Source organism: Hemiscyllium ocellatum, chromosome 10 (genome assembly GCF_020745735.1).
Source record: "Hemiscyllium ocellatum isolate sHemOce1 chromosome 10, sHemOce1.pat.X.cur, whole genome shotgun sequence".
Lineage (NCBI taxonomy): Eukaryota > Metazoa > Chordata > Chondrichthyes > Orectolobiformes > Hemiscylliidae > Hemiscyllium > Hemiscyllium ocellatum.
Window position 1 is genome coordinate 2,349,326 of NC_083410.1, and position 20,123 is coordinate 2,369,448.

At 48.9% G+C, this 20,123-nt stretch overlaps 1 protein-coding gene across 2 annotated transcripts; it reads left to right on the top strand.

The window, feature by feature from the left end:
• Positions 1-9,096: 9,096 nt before the first annotated feature.
• Positions 9,097-17,930, top strand: LOC132819611 (uncharacterized). 2 transcript variants are annotated; one of them, XM_060831187.1, is made up of 3 exons: positions 9,097-9,230; positions 10,654-12,832; positions 17,532-17,930. In XM_060831187.1, the coding sequence occupies exon 2, from the start codon at positions 10,662-10,664 to the stop codon at positions 12,816-12,818; it is 2,157 nt and encodes a 718-aa protein (XP_060687170.1). In that variant the 5' UTR covers positions 9,097-9,230; positions 10,654-10,661; the 3' UTR covers positions 12,819-12,832; positions 17,532-17,930. The 2 variants fall into 2 exon arrangements, with proteins under 2 accessions (XP_060687170.1, XP_060687171.1); XM_060831188.1 differs by having other exon boundaries at positions 17,535-17,930.
• The last annotated feature ends 2,193 nt before the right edge of the window (positions 17,931-20,123 follow it).

Here is a 20,123-nt window from a genome sequence, read left to right on the forward strand (position 1 = left end):
TGGTACTGGGGAATGAACCCGGCCAGGTGTTAGATTTGGACGTAGTTGAGCACTTTGGTGATAGTGACCACAATTTGGTTATGTTTACTTTAGCGATGGAATATGATAGGTATATACCACAGCACATGAGTTATTGCTGAGGGAAAGGCAATTATGAGGTGATTAGGCAAGATTTAGGATGCTTAGGATAGGGAAGGAAACTGCAGGGGATGGGCACAATTGAAATATGGAGCTTATTCAAGGAACAGTTACTGCGTGTCCTTGACAAGTATGTACCTGTCAGGAAGGGAGGATGTTGTCAAATGCGGGAACTGTGGTTTACAAAGGAAGTTGAATCTCTTGTCAAGAGGAAGAAGAGGCTTATGTTAGGATGAGATGTGAAGGCTCAGTTTGGGCACTTGAGAGTTACAGGTTAGCCAGGAAAGACCTAAAGAGAGAGCTAAGAAGAGCCAGGAGGGAGCCGTGAGAAATCATTGGTGGATAGGATCAAGGAAAACCCTAAGGTTTTCTCAAGATATATCAGGAATAAATGAATGACTAGGGTAAGATTAGGGCCAATCAAGGACAGTAGTGGGAAGTTGTGTGTGGAGTCTGAGGAGATAAATGAAGCACTAAATGAATATCTTTCATCAGTATTCACACTGGGAAAAGACAATGTTGTCGAGGAGAATACTGGGATACAGGCTACTAGACTAGATGGGATTGAGGTTCCCAAAGGAGGAGGTGTTAGCAATTCTGGAAAGTGTGAAAATAGATAATTCCCCTGGGCCTGATGGGATTTATCCTCGGATTCTCTGGGAAGCCAGGGAGGAGATTGCCGAGCCTTTGGCATTGATCTTTAAATCGTCATTGTCTATGGGAATAGTGCCAGAAGACTGGATGACAGCAAGTGCTGTTCCCTTGTTCAAGAAGGGGAATAGAGATAACCCTGGTAATTATAGACCAGTGAGGCTTACTCTGGTTGTGGGTAAAGTGTTGGAAAAGGTTATAAGAGAGAGGATTTATGATCATCGAGGCAGGAATAAGGTGATTAGGGATAGTCAACACGGTTTTGTGAAGGGTAGGTCGTGCCTCACAAACCTTATTGAGTTCTTTGAGATGGTGACCGAACAGGAAAATGAGGGTAAAGTGGTTGATGTGGTGTATATGGATTTCAGTAAAACAGTTGATAAGGTTCCCCACGGTAGGCTATTGCACAAAATACAGAGGCATGGGATTGTGGGTGATTCAGTGTTTGGATCAGAAATTGGCTAGCTGAAAGAAGACAGAGGGTGGTGGTTGATGGGAAATGTTCATCCTGGAGCTCAGGTACTGGTAGGTACCGCAAGGTTCTGTTTTGGGTCCACTGCTGTTTGTCATTTTTATAAATGATCTGGAAGAGGGTGTAGAAGGATGGATTAGTAAATTTGTGGATGATACTAAAGTTGGTGGAGTTGTAAATAGTGCAGAAGGATGTGTAGGTTACAGAGGGACATAGTTGAGAGTGTGTTGCTGGAAAAGTACAGCAGGTCAGGCAGCATCCAAGGAGCAGGAGAATCAATGTTTCGGGCATAAGCTTCTTCGGTTCCTGAAGAAGGGCTCTTGCCTGAAACGTCAATCTCCTGTTCTTTGGATGCTGCCTGACCTGCTGCCCTTTTCCAGCAACACATATTTAGCTCTGATCTCCAGCATCTGCAGTCCTCACTTCCTCCTCTCTAAATTTAAGGGCATTTAAATGGCCATTGGATAAACATATGGATGAGAATGGACTAGATGGGCTTCAGATTGGTATGATAGGTTGGCGCAACATCGAGGGCCGAAGGGCCTGTACTACGCTGGAATGTTCTATGTTCTATAGCCAGCACATCTTTGGACAAAGTTAAAAATCACACAACACCAAGTTATAGTCCAACAGGTTTATTTGGAAGCGCTAGCTTTCTGAGCGCTGCTCCTTCATCAGGTGGTTGTGGAGAATACGATTGTAAGGCACAGAATTTATAGCAAGAGGTTTCAGTGTGATGTAACTGAAACAATATATTGAACAAACCTGGATTGTTGTTAAGTCTTTCACCGTATGGAATGGATTGCAGCTTTCGGTTCATTAATATGTAAATCACAGAATTTACTTTTAAGTCGCTTTCTCACAATAACAAGGTTTTATAACAAAAGGTGACACCTCAGCTCAGACAATGCATTAAAGGTCTGAGGTTAGAGTTTGTCTGTATCCCAACCTTGAGTCAGACTGGTTCTATTTTGAAAGTGGAATTTACAAAATATGACATGGATTGACTGTCTGCAGATTGGGCATGTTTTGAGCAAAATGGAATGTATCTGTAAATATAATTCTGCAAATATAAATTCACCCCATAGACTTACATGTGTGTGTCTGTGTGTGTCTGAGTGTGTGTATCTGTGTATATCTGTGTATGTGTCAGTGTGTGTCAGTGTGTGTCAGTGTCTGTCTGTGTATATCTGTGTGTGTCTGTGTGTGCATGTGGGAGAGAGAGAGCCAGAGACAGTTCTATTTTGCTCAAACAGTGCCCAATCTGCATTTAATATTATGTAAATTCCACTTTGGAATAGACCCAGTCTGACTCATGATTGGGACACAGACAGACTCTAACCTTATTATTGCAAGAATGTGACTTAAAAGTAAATTCTGTGATTTACATATTAATGAACCGAAAGCTGCAATCCATTCCATACGGTGAAAGACTTAACAACAATCCAGGTTTGTTCAATATATTGTTTCAGTTACATCACACTGTAACCTTGTGCTATAAATTCTGTGCCTTACAATCGTATTCTCCACAACCACCTGATGAAGGAGCAGCGCTCTGAAAGCTAGTGCTTCCAAATAAACCTGTTGGACTATAACCGAATGTTGTGTGAGTTTTAATTTGTCCACCCCAGTCCAACTCTGGTTCCCCTACATCATCAATGGACAGTGGGAGAAAACCAGAGAACTCAGGCAAAACCCACAGGGACACAGGGAGAATCTACAGGCTCCACACAGACAGTCACCTAAGGCTGGCATCAAACCCAATTCCCTGGCACTGTAAGGCGACGATACTAACCACTGAGCCACTGTGGCGAAAGTGAGGACTGCAGATGCTGGAAATCAGAGGCCAGATTCGAGAGGTGCTGGAAAAGCACAGCAGGTCAGGCAGCATCTGAGGAGCAGGAGAATCATCTTTTTTAAATTTCAAAATATACTTTATTCATAAAATATTTTTGATGGTATGTACAGCTGGTCATGCCATACATATGTAAACATTCAAATTCTTTGCATACAGAGATTAGAATTTATCATTGTTATATACAGGTCTGTACTTTTATCAATCATATGCCCATATATTGAGCTGAGACACCAGCAGAGCCCAAATGACTGCATGGGCCCCCCTGTTCTTCTTTAGACAGGCAGATGTTACACGATGGTCTTTCCCCACCGCGCCTTGGCGGCAGCTGCCCCAAGCTTCAGCACGTCCCTCAACACGTAGTCCTGGACCTTGGAATGTGCCAGTCTGCAACACTCAGTCAGGGTCAACTCCTTCAGCTGGAAGATCAACAGGTTTCGGACCGCCCAGAGAGCGTCCTTCACCGAGTTGATGATCCTCCAGGCGCAGTTGATGTTCGTCTCGGTGTGCGTCCCGGGGAACAGGCCGTAGAGCACGGAGTCCCGTGTCACGGCGCTGCTCGGGACGAACCTCGACAAACACCACTGCATTCCTCTCCAGACTCCCTCTGCATAGGCACATTCCAGAAGGAGGTGTGTGACAGTCTCATCCCCCCCACAGCCGCTTCGAGGGCAGCGTGCGGTGCGGCTGAGAGTCCGGGCGTGCATAAAGGATCTCACAGGCTGAGCCCTTCTCACCACCAGCCAAGCCATGTCTTGGTGCTTGTTGGAAAGTTCTGGCGATGAGGCATTCTGCCAAATGGCTTTGACAGTCTGCTCAGGGAACCTCTCGACAGGATCCGCCCTCTCCTTTTCCCGAAGGGTCTCAAGGACACTACGTGCTGACCACTTCCTGATGGACTTGTGGTCAAAGGTGTTGTTCTTCATAAACTTCTCCACGAAGGACAGGTGGTACGGAACGGTCCAACTACACGGAGCGTTCCGCGGCAGCGAGGCCAGGCCCATCCTTCACAACACCGGGGACAGGTAGAACCTCAGTACGTAGTGACACTTGGTGTTTGCGTACCGGGGATCCACACACAGCTTGATGCAACCACACACAAAGGTGGCCATCAGGGTGAGGGTGGCATTGGGTATATTTTTTCCCTCGTTGCCCAGATCTTTGTACAGCGAGTCCCTTCGGACCCGGTCCATCTTTGACCTCCATATAAGCTGGAAGGTGGCCCGGGTGACTGCAGCGGCACAGGTTCTGGGAATAGGCCAGACCTGTGCCACATATAAAAGCAATGACAGTGCCTCACACCTGATGACCAGGTTTTTTCCCGCGATGGAGCGCGACCGTAGCCTCCATCTGCTCAGTTTCTGCCTCACTTTGCTGATACGCTCCTTCCAAGACCTGGCGCACACCCCAGCCCCCCCGAACCAAATACCCAGCACCTTCAGGTGGTCAGTCCTGACGGTGAAGGGGATTGAGGATTGGTCGGCCCAGTTCCCGAAGAGCATGGCCTCGCTCTTGCCTCGGTTTACCTTGGCCCCCGAGGCCCGTTCGAACTGGTCACAGATGCACATGAGTCTGCGCACGGACAGTGGATCCGAGCAGAAAACGGCGATGTCATCCATGTACAGGGAGGCCTTAACCTGCAGGCCCCAGCTGCCTGGAATAGTCACCCTTCTCAGGCTCGCATCCTTCCTGATGGACTCGGCAAATGGCTCTATGCAGCACACAAACAAGGCAGGAGAGAGAGGGCAGCCCTGCCTGACTCCAGATCTGACTGGGAAGCTATCTGATTCCCACCCATTGATTGAGACTGCACTGACAATGTTGGTGTAGAGCAGTCTGATCCAATTGCAGATTCCATCCCCAAAGCCCATTTTGGAGAGAACATCTCTCATATACCTGTGTGATATCCTGTCAAAGGCTTTCTCCTGGTCCAGGCTGATCAGGCAGGCGTCCAACCCTCTGTCCTGCACGTAGGCGATCGTATCCCTGAGAAGTGCGAGACTCTCAGCGATCTTCCTGCCCGGCACAGCACAGGTTTGGTCAGGGTGAATCACCGATCCCGGAGCAGACCTGACCCGGTTGGCTTCGCGTCATACAGACTGGCATAGAAGGATTTACTGATCCTCATGGCGTCAGCCTGAGATGACGTTACCGAGCCGTCTTCTTCCTTCAGGCTGCTGAGCACAGAGCTCTCTTTGTGCACCTTCTGGAAGAAGAAACGTGAGCACGTCTCGTCCTGCTCCATGGAGCAGACCCTGGACCGGAAGATTATCTTGGAGGCCTCCGAGGCAAAGAGCGAGTCTTGCTGGCCCTTCACCTCCTTGGGGTCCTCCGTGACATCGACCCCCATCGTCTGCAGCAGGAGCAGGTTCTGCATACTTTCCTGGGGCTGGGACAGTTTTCCCCGCCTCTCTCTCGCCTCCTGAACACCTTTGAGGATGAAGAATCTCTTGATGTTCCCTTTTACTGTTTCCCACCAGTCCGCTGGGGACTCAAAGAGGGGCTTCACGGTTCTCCAACCTGTGTAGTCCCTCTTGAGATCCTCAATGTTTCCCGGGGTCAACAGCTTTGTGTTCAGCTTCCACATTCCCTTACCTGCCCGCTGCTCGTCCTGTAGGTGACAGTCGGCCAGCAGGAGGCAGTGGTCAGAGAAGAACACCGGCTTGACGTCGGTGGATCTGACCGAGAGGAATCTTAGCCAAAAGGGTCAATCTAGGGAGGTTTAACTATAACTAGGGAGGTTTAACTATAACTGTACAAGGCACCAATCTGAGCGAGCTGGAACTCTGGGAACTGGTTTTGGGCTGATCTTCCAGGCAGATCGAGAGAAGGCTGGCGCAGGGAGACAGTAGTCGCTGGAGTTCAGAGGAAGTTATGGTTGTGGTGGCCGTGGTGTAGCAGTGATTACACTCCAGGGTAATGTTCCAGGGACACAGGCTGGAATCTCAGTTTGAATGTTAGCGATCGTGTATTAGAGAGACAGACAATTGGACGGTGGGTCATGTGTGGAATAAACTCCTGAGGAAATGGTGGATGCAGATACAGTTACAACATTTCACACACATGTGGACGAGTACATGACTGAGAGAGGTTTGTAATTTAGATTTTATTGTCACATGTTCTCAAGTACAGGAGTACGGGGAAACGTATATAATGTAGGTACACATAAAAACAAGGTCAAAAGAAAGAACAAAGCACATTGTAGGGAATCTAATCTAATCAAAAGATAAACATTACAGTAATTCATAGTATTGAGGGGAAAAATGAAGAGTCAAAGTTAAAATTCAAACATTACCGTCTTTCGAAAGTGCTTTACCGCTCTGTGACTGCACTCCCTACAGGAGCTCGATTCCCCCCTCCCCTTCTCCGTCCCCCTCCCCCTCCCTCTCCCCTTCCCCTGCCCCTCCCTCTTCCCCTCCCCCTCCCCCTCCCCTCTCTCCCCCTCTCCCCCTCTCCCCCCTCCCTCTCCCCCTCCACCTCCCTCTCCCCCTCCACCTCCCAATCCCCCTCCCCCTCTCTCCCATCTCCCCCTTCCCTCTCCACCTTCCCCTCCCCCTCCCCCTCCCCCTCTCCCTTTCTCCCCCTCTCCATCTCCCCTCCCCCTCCCCCCTCACCCTCACCCTCTCCCCCATCCCCCGCCTTTGCCAGGATTTCCGCACACAGTCCATTTGGAGGGTCTTGGGGCCAAACACAGGCAGGTGGGGCAGGGTCAGTTGGACTGGAGGGTCAGTATCTGTGCTGTAGGACGCTGTGAAACGATAGGAAAGGCAGGCAGTGACAGATGGGGGACCACAGAGATCAGATCGAGGACCCGAGTATTCACATGTTAACGATATCAATGAGGGAGCTAAATGTACGGTCTCAACATTTGACACAAAGCTGTTGGGCTGGGGTTCTGGTGAGGGTAGTCCGGCTGTGTGTGGGAATGCTGTGCTGAGCTACTGCAATGTAATGTTTACCTGATTTTTTTTTAACCTGGCTGTGTCTATCCTTTAACAATGTCTGATTTCTAACTTTTATTTTAATTGCTTTAATGCAACTCCTTTTTATTCCTGTTTTGTATCAGAGATTTGTCCCTGAGATGGTGCCAGCAGAGGAAGACCCTGTCCTCCTGTGATGGGAGTATACATGACAATAAAGGAGATCCGATTCTAAATTCTATTTTATGAATGTTTCTGAGCAGGATTGTAACAGATTGTTAAATATTGGAGTGTAACACCAAAGTGTAAATCACTTGGGCGCAGTCAGTGAGGACCGAAGCAGTAAATAGTGAGGTATCAGTTGATTCAACATTGAAGGGAAAGTAGGAAAGTCTAACTTTGGTTTAAAGTACATTTGTGTGAATGTGGGAAGTGTGGTGAACGCAACTTGTGCTGTAGATGCCAATTGCTTTGTGGAAATATGATGCAGTGATGTAAGGTGGGATTGGAGTTTGAATGGTGTTGGATCCAAGATATTGAGGAAATATTGTTTAATGGTATTTATTGAAGAGAACATTCTATATTACTGCAGAAGAGAATGTTTCAGAGAGGCACTGTTGATTTGAGTGGAGCTAAGGAACAAAATGGTCCAATGATATTGCTTGGTGTAGCCTAGAGATCACCATCTAGTAAGAAGGATCTAGAAAAACAGATTTACAACACAATTACAGACAGGAATGAGAATGATAGGGTAGGGAGCACCTTAACAGACTGGGATTGTATTGTGTAAAGGGTAGAGGGGCCTTGGAGCTCTGAGATGGTGTTTAGATTAGATTACTTACAGTGTGGAAACAGGCCCTTCGGCCCAACAAGTCCACACCGACCCGCCGAAGCGCAACCCACCCATACCCCTTACCTAACACTACGGGCAATTTAGTATGGCCAATTCACCTGACCCGCACGTCTTTGGACTGTGGGAGGAAACCGGAGCACCCGGAGGAAACCCACGCAGACACGGGGAGAACGTGCAAGCTCCAGGAGAATTTCCAACACTTGTAGGTGTCCAGGTCAATGAAAGGACACATTGCTGGACATGGTCCTTGGAAATGCAGTAGACTACGTTAGGGGGGAATATATCGGGGACAATGATTTTGTTTCATACATTTAGGGTGAACATGGAAATGGCCTTGAAGAATCCAGAGGAAGGCTAATTAACTGAGAGAAAGCTACTTCACCAGGTATCGTCTCCTCTGTCTCTCCAATCTCCCTGTTCCCTGGACATGATCAGCCTGACCCTGTGATCTGGATCCCTTTCCCCTTTGTCACAGCCATTAACCTACACTGTCCCCATAATCCTCTCCAGTCAACCCTCTTCACTGCCTCCTCCTCATTGGGTCTGTCTTTAACAATAAGGAGCTGCCCATTCAAAACAGAGATGAGGGAACGTTTTTATTCTGCGTAGAGGGTTGGGAGTTTTTTGGAATTCCCTTCCTCAAATGGTAGTGGATGCAGAATCTTCAAATGTGTTTAAAAAGACATAGATTCTCGGATACAAAGGGAATGAGAAAATATCAGAAATATTGGAAATCTGCAGGAAATCAGATCCGCTGTGTTTTTATTTAATGGTGGGGTAGGCTCGAAGGGCCGAGTGGCTTATTCCTGTTCATTGTTTGGGTGCTCCTTGTTTATAGAATTTCACCAGATCCCAGTCAGATCCCAGTCAGATCCCAACCAGATCCCAGCCAGATCCCAGCCAGATCCCAGCTGGATCCCAGCCAGATCCCAGCTGGATCCCAGCCGGATCCCAACCAGATCCCAGCCAGATCCCAGCTGGATCCCAGGCAGATCCCAGGCAGATCCCAGCTGGATCCCAGGCAGATCCCAGCCAGATTCTCCTTCCCACTGGATAACAGGCTGAGGTCCCGCCCATTCTGCCGACCAATCAGAACATCGATTGTCTATCTCCTTAACCGTGATTGGTTTGTTCCCACTAACCCGGAAGTAAGGGTCCAATGAAATCATCCCGGAAACAGCGGCGCTGCTGATTGGCTGTTGGTGGGCACACGGTGAACTACCACCGATCTCGGTCCCTGGATCACCCGCTGGGAGCCAGGCCCCGGGCCACGGGATCGATCAACGGGAACCCGGCCCCTGGAGCAGCGAGAGAGCCGCAGGGAGGGAGCAGGAGCCCGGGGTAAGAGGCTGGGGCTGGGGCTGGAGATGGAGATGGAGATGGAGATAGTGAGCCTCACCCTCCATCAGGGATACAGTGTAACAGAGAGGGAGACAGTAACCATTGGGGGGGGGTCAGGAATCGTAACCAGAGGAAACATTGTAGCACCGGGCCCTACAGAAGCTGACAATCTTGTAGAGACTAACTGGACCCTGGAGAGACTGGCTGGACCATGGGGAGACTGACTGGCTGGACCCTGGAGAGACTGGCTGGACCCTGGGGAGACTGACTGGCTGGACCCTGGAGAGACTGACTGGCTGGAATATTGTGAATGCCTTCCACTGTCCCTGAACTAATTTCTCTAAATGATCTTTATGCAGTATAGGGAAACGAGTGGTTTTACTGATCCTGAGACCAGGAGCTATCGAGTCAGGAATTCAGATCCCCCTTATGGGAGCTGGGGAATATGAATTGAGTAAATAAGGTTAGAATAAAAGTCCAAGCTCTGTACGTGACATTAAAAACACAAGTTCACCAAAGTGGATGAAAGTTACAGTTCCCAGCTAGTGGAGCTGAGCTGACTGGGAGCCCCAGTGACTTGCAGGTGAAATGGCTGAGAGAGCAGCAGACGCTGCCTTCTCACGGACAGTCAGGAGGGACAGTCAGGAGGGACAGCCGTGCCTGGCCCTGCCAGTGACACACACAGTGTTCCTTACGCTAAGCTCCAGTGACCATTCTAACTGGGATCATATCCCAGATTTGGCTGTTTTTCACTTCCTTTTGTGAAGTGAACACTTTGAGTGAGAGGGAGATCCCCAATTCATTGAGAGTGTGCTCCAGGTGTAGGACATAGGAACAGGAGGAGGCCATTCAGCCCGTCGAGCCTGTTCTGCCATTCGATAAGATCATGGCTGACCTGTAGCTGAACTCCATAAACCTGCCTGTGGCCCGTACCCCTTTATACCTTTTGCTGAACAAAAATGATCTGTCCCAGATTTAAAAATAGCAATAACCGATTCTGCATTCACCGCTGTGTGTGGAAGAGCATTTCAAACATCTCCTGCCCTTTGAGTGTGGAGTGTTTCCTGATCAATCCTGATCCACAGTCCGGCAATCAGCCTGGCAGCTCCAGATCTGGGGGGGGTAGGAGAGGGGTGGGAGCTATCTCCAGGCTGCTGACCTCAGCCAGGGGTCATTGCAAGGCTGCTGACCTGGGGAGGACAGCCTGTGGGTCCTGATCGAGGAGATGTTGCTTGTGGGATCATACTGTGCACACAGTGTTGGGGTTTTGTGAAGTGGGAAGTATTTGTGAGCAAGTCGAAATGAATAACAGCTGGTCCATTGTCAGGATTGTAATAGCTCTCTCTGTCTCTCTCTCTCGCTCTCTCTCTCTCTCTCCCTGTCTCTCTCTCTGTCCATCCCCCTCATCCCCAAACACCTGCAGCACTCACCATGGCGAAGAAAGATGAGAATCTTTTAGCGAATATTAACAGTGCCTTCCTGAAACACAGTAAGGTGGAGGAGGTAAAGAGGGATCATCTGCTCATGATGCAACCCTATGCTAACTGGGAGGAGTTCCTGATGCCGGCTCCAATGTCAATTGCAATCCTCGGGGAACTAATCATCATCTCTTCCACCACTGACTTCCCTGTAAACAAGCACAGCCCGGACAGGCAATATCAACACATCAAATACCCAGAATCATTCCGAGCCTGCCTGATGCAGGTCAGTAACCAGGGCTGGAAATGTTTTAACTTGGCCCATAAGAACATGGACCAGATTCGACTGCACTCCCAGAGCGTTCCGACCCACCTGAAGAGTGCTGTGAAGACCCTGATGCAGGGTGAGCGGCAGAGCCTGGACAGGCTGCTCCCTCTGCAGTTGGGCAGCATCAAGGCTGTTGCTGATGACTGTCTTAGCCTAGCCCAGGAGGTAGAGAGAAGCTTCTCCTCCATCACTGACCTGATCCATGAGTTGCTGGAGGCCTGTACTGGTGCCAAGGGGATGTACGAGGAGGAATCCAAGGTGGTGCAGCGTTCCCTGGAGGATGCCAACCTTCGGAAGGCCACTGCAGAGAAAGAGAAGAGGCAGGCGGATGAATATTTCACCAGGATGAACAAACAGGTCGAGGAGGCTCATGATGCCTACAAGAGGGCAGTGGAGTCTGCCCCCAGTGAGTGGGGGGTTGTTGGCATGTTTGCAGTGGAGAATTCAATCAATCTGGTCAGTAACCTGGTGAGTGGCTTCATGTCGATGGTAACTGCAGATCCGGTCAGCCTGTCTACCACGGTGGTGGAGACCTTGGCAAATGTTGGCAACGTCATTGCCGAAAAGGTTAGGAACAAGGAGCAAGCCAAAGCCGGCAGCCAGCAAGCTGAGGTGGACCCAGTCACTGTCAGCAATGTGCTCTCCAAGTCCAGTGAGCTGCTGATTGCCACCGTCAAACTCCAGGACTTGCTGTCAGCTGATGCTAAACTGAGTCTGGATAAGCTCCTGGATCAGATGACGGGCAGTGTGAACATCTCCAGGCGTATGTTCCAGCAGGTTAAAACCGAGATCATTCTGGAGGAGGACTGCAGTCCCAAGGAAGCAGCCCTGACCCTGTGCAGGAAGGGCATCGCGATCTGTGAGAAGCTGGAGGAGATTGGGCAGTGTGAGAATCCGACCGAGGAGCAGCTGGAGAGGGTGGCCAGCAGGATCGGGGAGCTCTATGGGAAGGTGGTCAAGTTCAGTGCAGGCTGCATGGCCAACCACCCGACGGTACTCCCTCAATCTGCCCCGAACCTGTCCAGGGCAGCAGGTGAGCAGAGCCCTGAGGACCAAAGCATGGTGCACACGGTGGTGACCCAGGCCCGGATCAAGATCGAGAATGCCAAGGCACATTTGGATAGCACCCGGGCAGAGTACGAGAGGAGCTTTGAAGCAATGAAGCAGAGTAACAAGGAGCTGGATGAGATCCTGGCCATGATGAGGAAATGTCAGGTGACCAAGGTTGACTTTGATGTGACGCTGAAGATGTTGACCCAGGGTCTGGATGCCTTGGGCAGGGTGAGAGAGCAGTGGACCAAGATGATTCGCTTCTTTGAAATGGTTTCCAACTTGATCCACATTTGCCTCACCAAGTCCCTGAGAAAATTTGTCACGGACAGCAAAGAGATCCAGGCAATCCAGGGGTACAGCCAGCAGCAACACATCCGAGATTTAATTTATGCCCAAGCCTTTCAGGCAGCCAACATCTCCCACCTGGTCAATATGATCGCCAGAACCTACGTGGAGATTTCTAGCAAGTACCTGATGGACCGAGTGACCAGTCTGGGCCGGCTGATCACCCTGGACCCTGAGGATGCGGAATTCCAGAGTGAGCGGCAACTGCTTCAGCGAGGCTGTGCTGATGCCCGCCAGATGATCATGGAGCGGGTTCTGAGCAACAAGGAGCAGTTTGAGGATCAGATCCAGCAAAGGATTGAGGCCATCGACTCCGGGCTGAAGGCAGTGCTGCCTCCTGCCTCCGAGGTGGAGCTGCAGGCAATCGAGAGTTCCCTGAGCCAGGAAAGCCCAGCCATCTTCAGGGAGATTGCAGAGGAGGAGGAGGATGATCAATGGGCCTGACGCAGGAAGGGAAGGTGAGTGGGCAGCTCTGTCTGTGCTGCTGGAGGAACGAATTACTGCAGGTAACACAATTAGACAGAGGAGCAGAAATTAGGCCATTCAGCCCATCAAGCCCACCATTCAATCACGGCTGATAAGTTTCTCAACCCCATTCTCCTGCTTTCTCCCCCTAACCCTTAATATTCAAAAACCTATCTATTTCAGCCTTAAATATACTCAATGACCTGGCCTCCACAGCCTTTTGTGGAAATAAATTCCATAGACTCACCGCTCTCTGGCTGAAGAAGTTTTTCCTTACCTCCATTCTAAAATGTCTTCCCTTTACCCTAAGGCTGTGCTCTCGGGTCCGAGTATTTCCTACCAATGGAAACATCTTCCCATCATCTACTCTGTCCAGGCCATTCAGCATTCTGTATATTTCATTTAGATTCCTCATCATCATCTAAAGTGCATTGAGTATAAACCCAGAGCCCTCAAACATTCCTCATATTGTTAAGTGTTAATTCCTGGGATCATTTTCATGAACCTCCTCTGACCGTGCTGCAGGGCCAGTACATCCTTCCTGAGATATGGGGCCCAAAACTGTGCACAGTACTCCAAATACTGTCTGACCAGAGCCTTACACAGCCTCAGAAGCACATCCCTGCTTTTATATTCAAGTCTTCTCAAAGTAAATGCCATCATTGCATTTGCCTTCCTAACGACTGACTCAACCTGCAAGTTTACTTTGAGAGAATCCTGGACTAGAACTCCCAAGTCTCTTTATACTTCAGACTTCTGAATTTTCTCCTCATTTAGAAAATAGCCCATGCCTCTCTTCTTCCGACCAAAGTGTATGACTTCACATTTTCCCACATTGTACTCTATCTGCCACTTCTTTTCTCATTCTCCTGCCCTGTCCAAATCCTTCTGCAACCTCTCCGCCCCTCCATGCTCCCTGTCCCTCTACCTACCTTTGTAAACTTAGTCAGAATGCCCTCAGTTCCTTCATGTAGATCATTAATGTATAAAGTGAAAAGTTGTGGTTCCAACACTGAGCGTTGCGGAACGACACTTGTAACGGGCTGCCATCCTGAGAAAGACCCTTTCGTTTCCACTCTGTGCTTTCTGCCAGGCAGCCAAGTTTCTATCCATGCTCGCACATTGCCTCTGACACCTTGGGTCCTTATCTTACTCAGTAGCTTCCTGTGCAGCACCTTGTCCAAGGACTTCTTGAAATCCAGGTCGATAACATCTATTGGCTTTCCTTGGTCTAACTTGGTTGTTATTTCCTCAAAGAATTGTAGCAAATTTGTCAGACATGACTTCCCCTTGACGAAGCCGTGCTGACTTTGCCCTATTTTACCAGGTATTCAGAAATTTCATCCTTCACAATGGATTCCAGGGTCTTACCCACGACCAAGGTTCGGTTAATCAGTTTGTAATGTTCAGTCTTTTGCCTTACTACTTTCTAAACAGGGGTGTCACGGTAGCAATTTTCCAGTCCTCAGGAACTCTCCCTGATTCTAGCGATTCCTGAAAGATCACCATTAACACCTCCCCTATCTCTTCAGCTATCACCCTTAGAACTCTGGGGTGTAGTTCATCTGGTCCAGGTGATTTATCCACCTTCAGGACATTCAGTTTTTCTGGCCCCTTCTTCTCGGTATCTTGGCCCCTCACTGTCTTGAATTTTTGGGATATTACTTGTGTCTTCCATCGTGAACACTGAAGCAAAATAATTATTCAGCTCCTCAGCCATTGCCTTGTTCCCCACTACTATCTCTCCAGCATCATTTTCTAGCTGCCCAATGTCCACTTTGGCATCTCTTTTGCTCTTTATATATCTAAAGAAACTCTTATAATCTTCCTTTATATTACTGGCTAGCTTACCCTCCTATTTAATCATTCCCCTCCTTATTTGTTTTCTTGTTGCCCTCTGTTGATCTTTGTGAGCTTCCCAATCCCCCAGTTTCACCCTGCCCTTCACCACATTAGATGTTTTCTCGTTTGCTTTTACACTGAAGTTGCTCCACCCTCCCTGGACCATGTTTCCTTTTCCCTCGGGATGACTCTCTGCTGTAACTCCTGAATTATTCCCAGAAACTCCTGCCATTGCTGTCCCACTGTCTTTCCTGCTGGGTTCCTCTCCCAGTCAATTCTCCCCAGCTCCACCCTCATGCCTCTGTAGTTGCCTTTAATCAGCTGTAATCCTGTTACCTCCAGTTGTATCTTCTCCCTCTCAGACTGCAGAGTAAATCCCATCATGTTGTGATCACTGCCTCCTAAGGCACTTTAACCTGCCTTTCCAAGCCTCATTGTCCAACACTAAACCCAGTATTGCCTGGTCCCTATTGGGCTCCACCACAAACTGCTCCAAAAAGCCGTCGCTCAGACATTCCACACATTCCTTTCCTTGCAATCCACGACCAATCTGTTTTTCCCAGTCCCCCTGCATACTGAAACCCCTGGGATCACTGTACCTTTGCCTTTCCTGCACATCTTTTCTATCTCCTGGTGTATCTTACCCCCTTGCTCCTGATGACTGTTTGGAGGCCTGTACATTATCCAAGCTATCGGGCGTTCACCTTTGTGGTTCCTCAATGCTACCCACAGGTTCCACAGCATCTCTCCCAACATAGTTTCTTAATATTGATTGAGTTTCATTTCTTACTAATAAAGCAACCCCACCCCCTCTGCCCACCTACATATCTTTTCAATGGGATGTTTGTCCTTGAATATTCAGCTCCCAACCCTGATCCCCTTGCAGCCATGTCTCCGTGATGCCCACCCTGTCATTCCTGCCAATTTTGATCTGTGCCCCAAGCTCATTTGCCTGATTCCTTACACTGCCTGCAATCAGATGTCGTCCCTTCAGTCCTTCCTGATGAAGGGCTTTTGCCCGAAACGTCGATTTCCCTGCTCCTTGGATGCTGCCTGAACTGCTGTGCTCTTCCAGCACCACTGATCCAGAATCTGGTTTCCAGCACCTGCGGTCATTGTTATTACCTGTATTACCTGTTCTCACTGTCATTGGTTTGAAGTCTGATTGCTAACCCTTTCCATACACGTTGTCCTAGTTGTGTCTGTGCTGGAGAGTTGTGTGCTCCCAGAGTTGGCTCCCTGTCCCATGGGCTGCAGTCAGACAGCATTCTCCATTCCCGGCCACACAGGGAGGAAAACTCTTGAACCTGTTGGACAAGGACAGGGCCAGAGGCTTCCTGGATCCCTCGACCTGCCTCACTCACAGACACACCCTCCTCTCCTTGACCACGAACTGAATTTGAGTTAGTTAGTCTCAGGGATGTAACTAACTCCTGAAATACAGCATCAGGGTAACTCTTCCCCCCCCCCCCCCCACCCCATCCTCTCTCCCCCCCCCCCCCCCCCCCCGTCCTCTCTCACCCCCCCCCCCCCCCCCCCATGTGTTGCAATGTTTGAAGCTCAGACTCCAGCTCATTGACTCTGAGTCAGAGTTCTTCCAACAACTAACATTTATTACAGACATGGTCACCGGGAACCAGAATGGGGTCCAGCACCTCCCACATCCAACAGAAACAACACATCATCTGACCCTCCAGCCTTGTTTTATTTAAATGGTTTTGAATTTGTTTTTGTAATATTAACTGTTGTTGTATCTCTGTTTATGTAAGTTGTAACCAATAACTTAACAAAAGTCAATTTAACACCGATTCGAATTTAGCAGACCCTGTATTAGCCAATCAAATCACAGCCCTCCTGTGATGTCAGTTTTCAGTTTCTCCAAACCTGTTTCGAATCCGTTCGGATCCAGTCCCAAAATGCTGGAATCCGTACTGAGAACACTAAACGCTGGAGATCACAGTGGCTCAGGCAGGATCCATGGAGAGTGAACAAACTAACGTTTCGCGTCTGTCTGCTCTGATAAAGAGTCATCTAAACTCAGTGCCATCTTGCCCTTTCTCCATGGAGTTTACCTTCACCACTGTGGTGATGTGGGGGGGGGGGAGAGTGGTGGTGGTGGTGGGGCGGGGGGGAGGTGTTGAACTGGACTGGGCAAGGTCAGAATTCTCATGACCCCAGGTTATAGTCTACAACAGGTTTATTTGAAATCACAAACTTTTGGAGCGCTGCCCCTTCACCAAGGGAAGCACAGAATTTATAGGCAGGGAGCTCAAAATATCCCACAAATGGTGTGAGTGGAGTGAGGATAGACTGAATAAAAGTCTCACACCATTTGTGGGATATTTTGAGCTCCCTGCCTATAAATTCTGTGCTTCCCTTGGTGAAGGGGCAGCACTCCGATAGCTTGTGATTTCAAATAAACCTGGGGTCATGTGACTGCTGTGATCTCCAACCTTGTGTTGTTTTCAGATGGAGACTCTGGGCTGAGTCTGTTGCTCTTCCTCGGAGTCTTTGGTTAACGAGGGGCCGAGGAGGGAGGTGGGGCCGAGGGGGGACTGAGGAGAGGGGTGGGGCCGAGGGGGTGAGGTGGGCCCGGGGGGGACCGAGGAGGGGGTGGGGCTGGGGCCGAGGGGAGAGGTGGGGCTGGGGGGGGACCGAGGAGGGGGGGGGGGGGGGGGGGCGGGGGGGTGTGGTGGGGCCGCGGGGCCGAGGAGTGGTTGGGGCCAAGGTGGGACTGAGGAGGGTCAGGGTGGTGTGTGGAGGAATGGCCCAGTTTACCGTGGGACTGGACGGTGGATTTACTTCTCTGTTATTGTGATAAATTGTCAGAGAATGTAACTGTTTTCACAGCAGGTTTGGAAGACGTGTTTGGAGTCCGTGGTGGGAGGTGTGGAGCTCCGAGTGCACCAGTGCTGGAACCAGCAATGCGCTTGTTTGGTTATCTCAGTCTGCTGCAGAGTGCTGGGGTTTGGAACTTTATTATTGAGCTGTAACATTCCTCTGTGAGAGCGAGCAGACTATCCCCAGCTAGAACAGCCCCTTCTCCAGTCTGACCCACCCTTCAACTCTGACAGCTTATCTGATTGGTCAGAAAGGAGAATTTACAAGAATTAATGAAACATTTCAAGCTAAAATTCAGCATTAATATATTTCAAAAGTGTGGACAAAATAATACATGTGATACAATCTGTTACAGCACACCGTTATAATCTGGATCAGTGGTGCTGGAAGAGCACAGCAGTTCAGGCAGCATCCAAAGTGCAGCGAAATCGACGTTTCGGGCAAAAGCCCTTCATCAGGAATCCTGAAACATCGATTTTACTGCTCCTCGGATGCTGCCTGAACTGCTGTGCTCTTCCAGCACCACTAATCCAGAATCTGGGTTCCAGCATCATTGTTTTTACCGTTATAATCTGTCTGTTACAATTCAATCTGATGACAGCTGGATGTTTCATTGATACCAATATCCTGTCCTATAAAACTCCAACCGAGTTAAAGTTGTCCAGTGAAGCATCTAATTCTTTGTTCAAACCACAGCTGACTACTTAGTTTACACAATCACACATTGTGTAAACTTCCCAGAGAAAGTTACAAAAACAAATACCATCAAACCACAATAGGCCAAACCCTTTTTGCATCATCATAATTCTGAGATTTATTTAATGGTGAATGTAATACCCATGGCATTCTTTCCTGCTCTCTCTCTGACCAAAGGTGACTACCCGGGAGCATGCCGCAGGGAGGGGGGTGATGGCCAAGGATTAATGTTGCTCGGTTGTTAATCCATGGCAGAGGGCGGAATTTGAATTCAATAAAAATCTGGAATTAACAGTCTAATGGTGACCATGGAGCTGTTGCTGATTGTCAGAAACCCCCATCTGGGTCTCTGATGCTCTTTCGGGTCAGAAACTGCCATCTTACCCAGTCTGGCCTACACGTGACTCCAGACCCATAGCAAGGTGGGTGACACTGAACTGCCCTCTGAGTGGTTACAGGCAGGTAATAAAAGCCTAACTAGTGATGCCCACATCCTGTGAGTGAATAAACAAACTTCGGGGTGTCTTGTCATTTTTGAAAAAGCTTGCGATGATATTAAAGGGTTTTCTGCTAAAGGAGATGAACTGGTTTCTGATTCCTACACATTTCAGAAAGGCAGTGATTTGAGTCACTCTCTCAAAGCATTCCTAACACTTTCGGCCATTAGACTGTATATAGATGCTTTAAACATTTGGTCATATTGTTTCCTTAAGTTCATGCTCACAGGTCCAACAGCTCCATGCTTTCGTTACCTGCCGCTGTGACTCTGTATCAAAGTGAGCCCTTGCTCAGAGACCTGTCCTTTCGACACACTCTGCTTGTGTGTTTAACATTGAATAACCTGAATACCTTACAGGGTCCAGTGACTCTCCATTTCTGATGCAGGTCTGGCTGGAAACGCTTCTGCAAATCTCAACCACAAACTTTGATCAAAAGCGTACAAAGTCAGTAAAAAAATCTTCCGATCCCTTCCAAAACCTTCTGCCCCTGCTCTTTTTGTTCCCCCTCCCGGAGGTTGTCTGTTCTCATTCCCCTCCTCCTCCTCCTCCTCCTGTCAGGCAGCTGCTAGAGCTATTTTCTAACCACCTGCTCAGAGATGTCATTCCTTGCCTGAGGAGTAGGTGGGACATGGACCCAGGCATCCTTGTTTAGAGGTACGGACATTGCCACTGCAGAGTGTCAAACCTGTTTGCAGTGAGGAGCCTGCTGTCTCTGTCAGAGCCCAGAGGATAGCGTTCTGAACAAGCTGCTCCAGTGACTGAACAGGAGGGCTCCCATCAACCAGACGGACAGAATTCCTCAAACCAGACACCAGGAAGGCAGCTGGGAAACACTTCCAGTTAGAAAATCCTTCCTGTGTTTTGGAAAGTCTGGATTTGTTGGGTTTCAGAGAGTGAGAGAATGTCTCCATCTGAGGGACAGGTGATCATCATATATTACCACTTTATCTCTCATTTATTTGCCAACGCTCTGTAGGCTCATGACTGCCTTCACTGAGGTGTGACCGTACCTGTGTGTGTGACCGTACCTGTGTGACGGAATTCCTACTTCATCCTTCCATGTTCCCACCTTGTAATTGTGATTGCGTTAAACAGTGCCTGGAGCCCGGTGGGCTGTGATGTCGCCCAGGGATCACGGCCAGGTCCCTTATTGTTTGTACTGTTCATAAATGATGTGGATGAGAATATGGAGAGAAGGGTGATAAGTTGATGGATGACACGAAGGTTAACAGGAAGGAAGAATGTTGCAGGTTACAGGAGGATCTTGATGAATTCATCAGATGGGCAGATCAGTGGCAGATGAAGATTAACTGATAAACGTGAATCAATGTACTTTGGAAGAATTAACAGGGAAGAATTCTATGAATGGAAGGACACTAGGAAGCTCAGAGGAAAACCTGGATCT

Excerpts from the sequence above, each read along its gene's own strand:
- LOC132819611 (XM_060831187.1), top strand. The coding sequence starts at position 10,662 with ATGGCGAAGAAAGATGAGAATCTTTTAGCGAATATTAACAGTGCCTTC.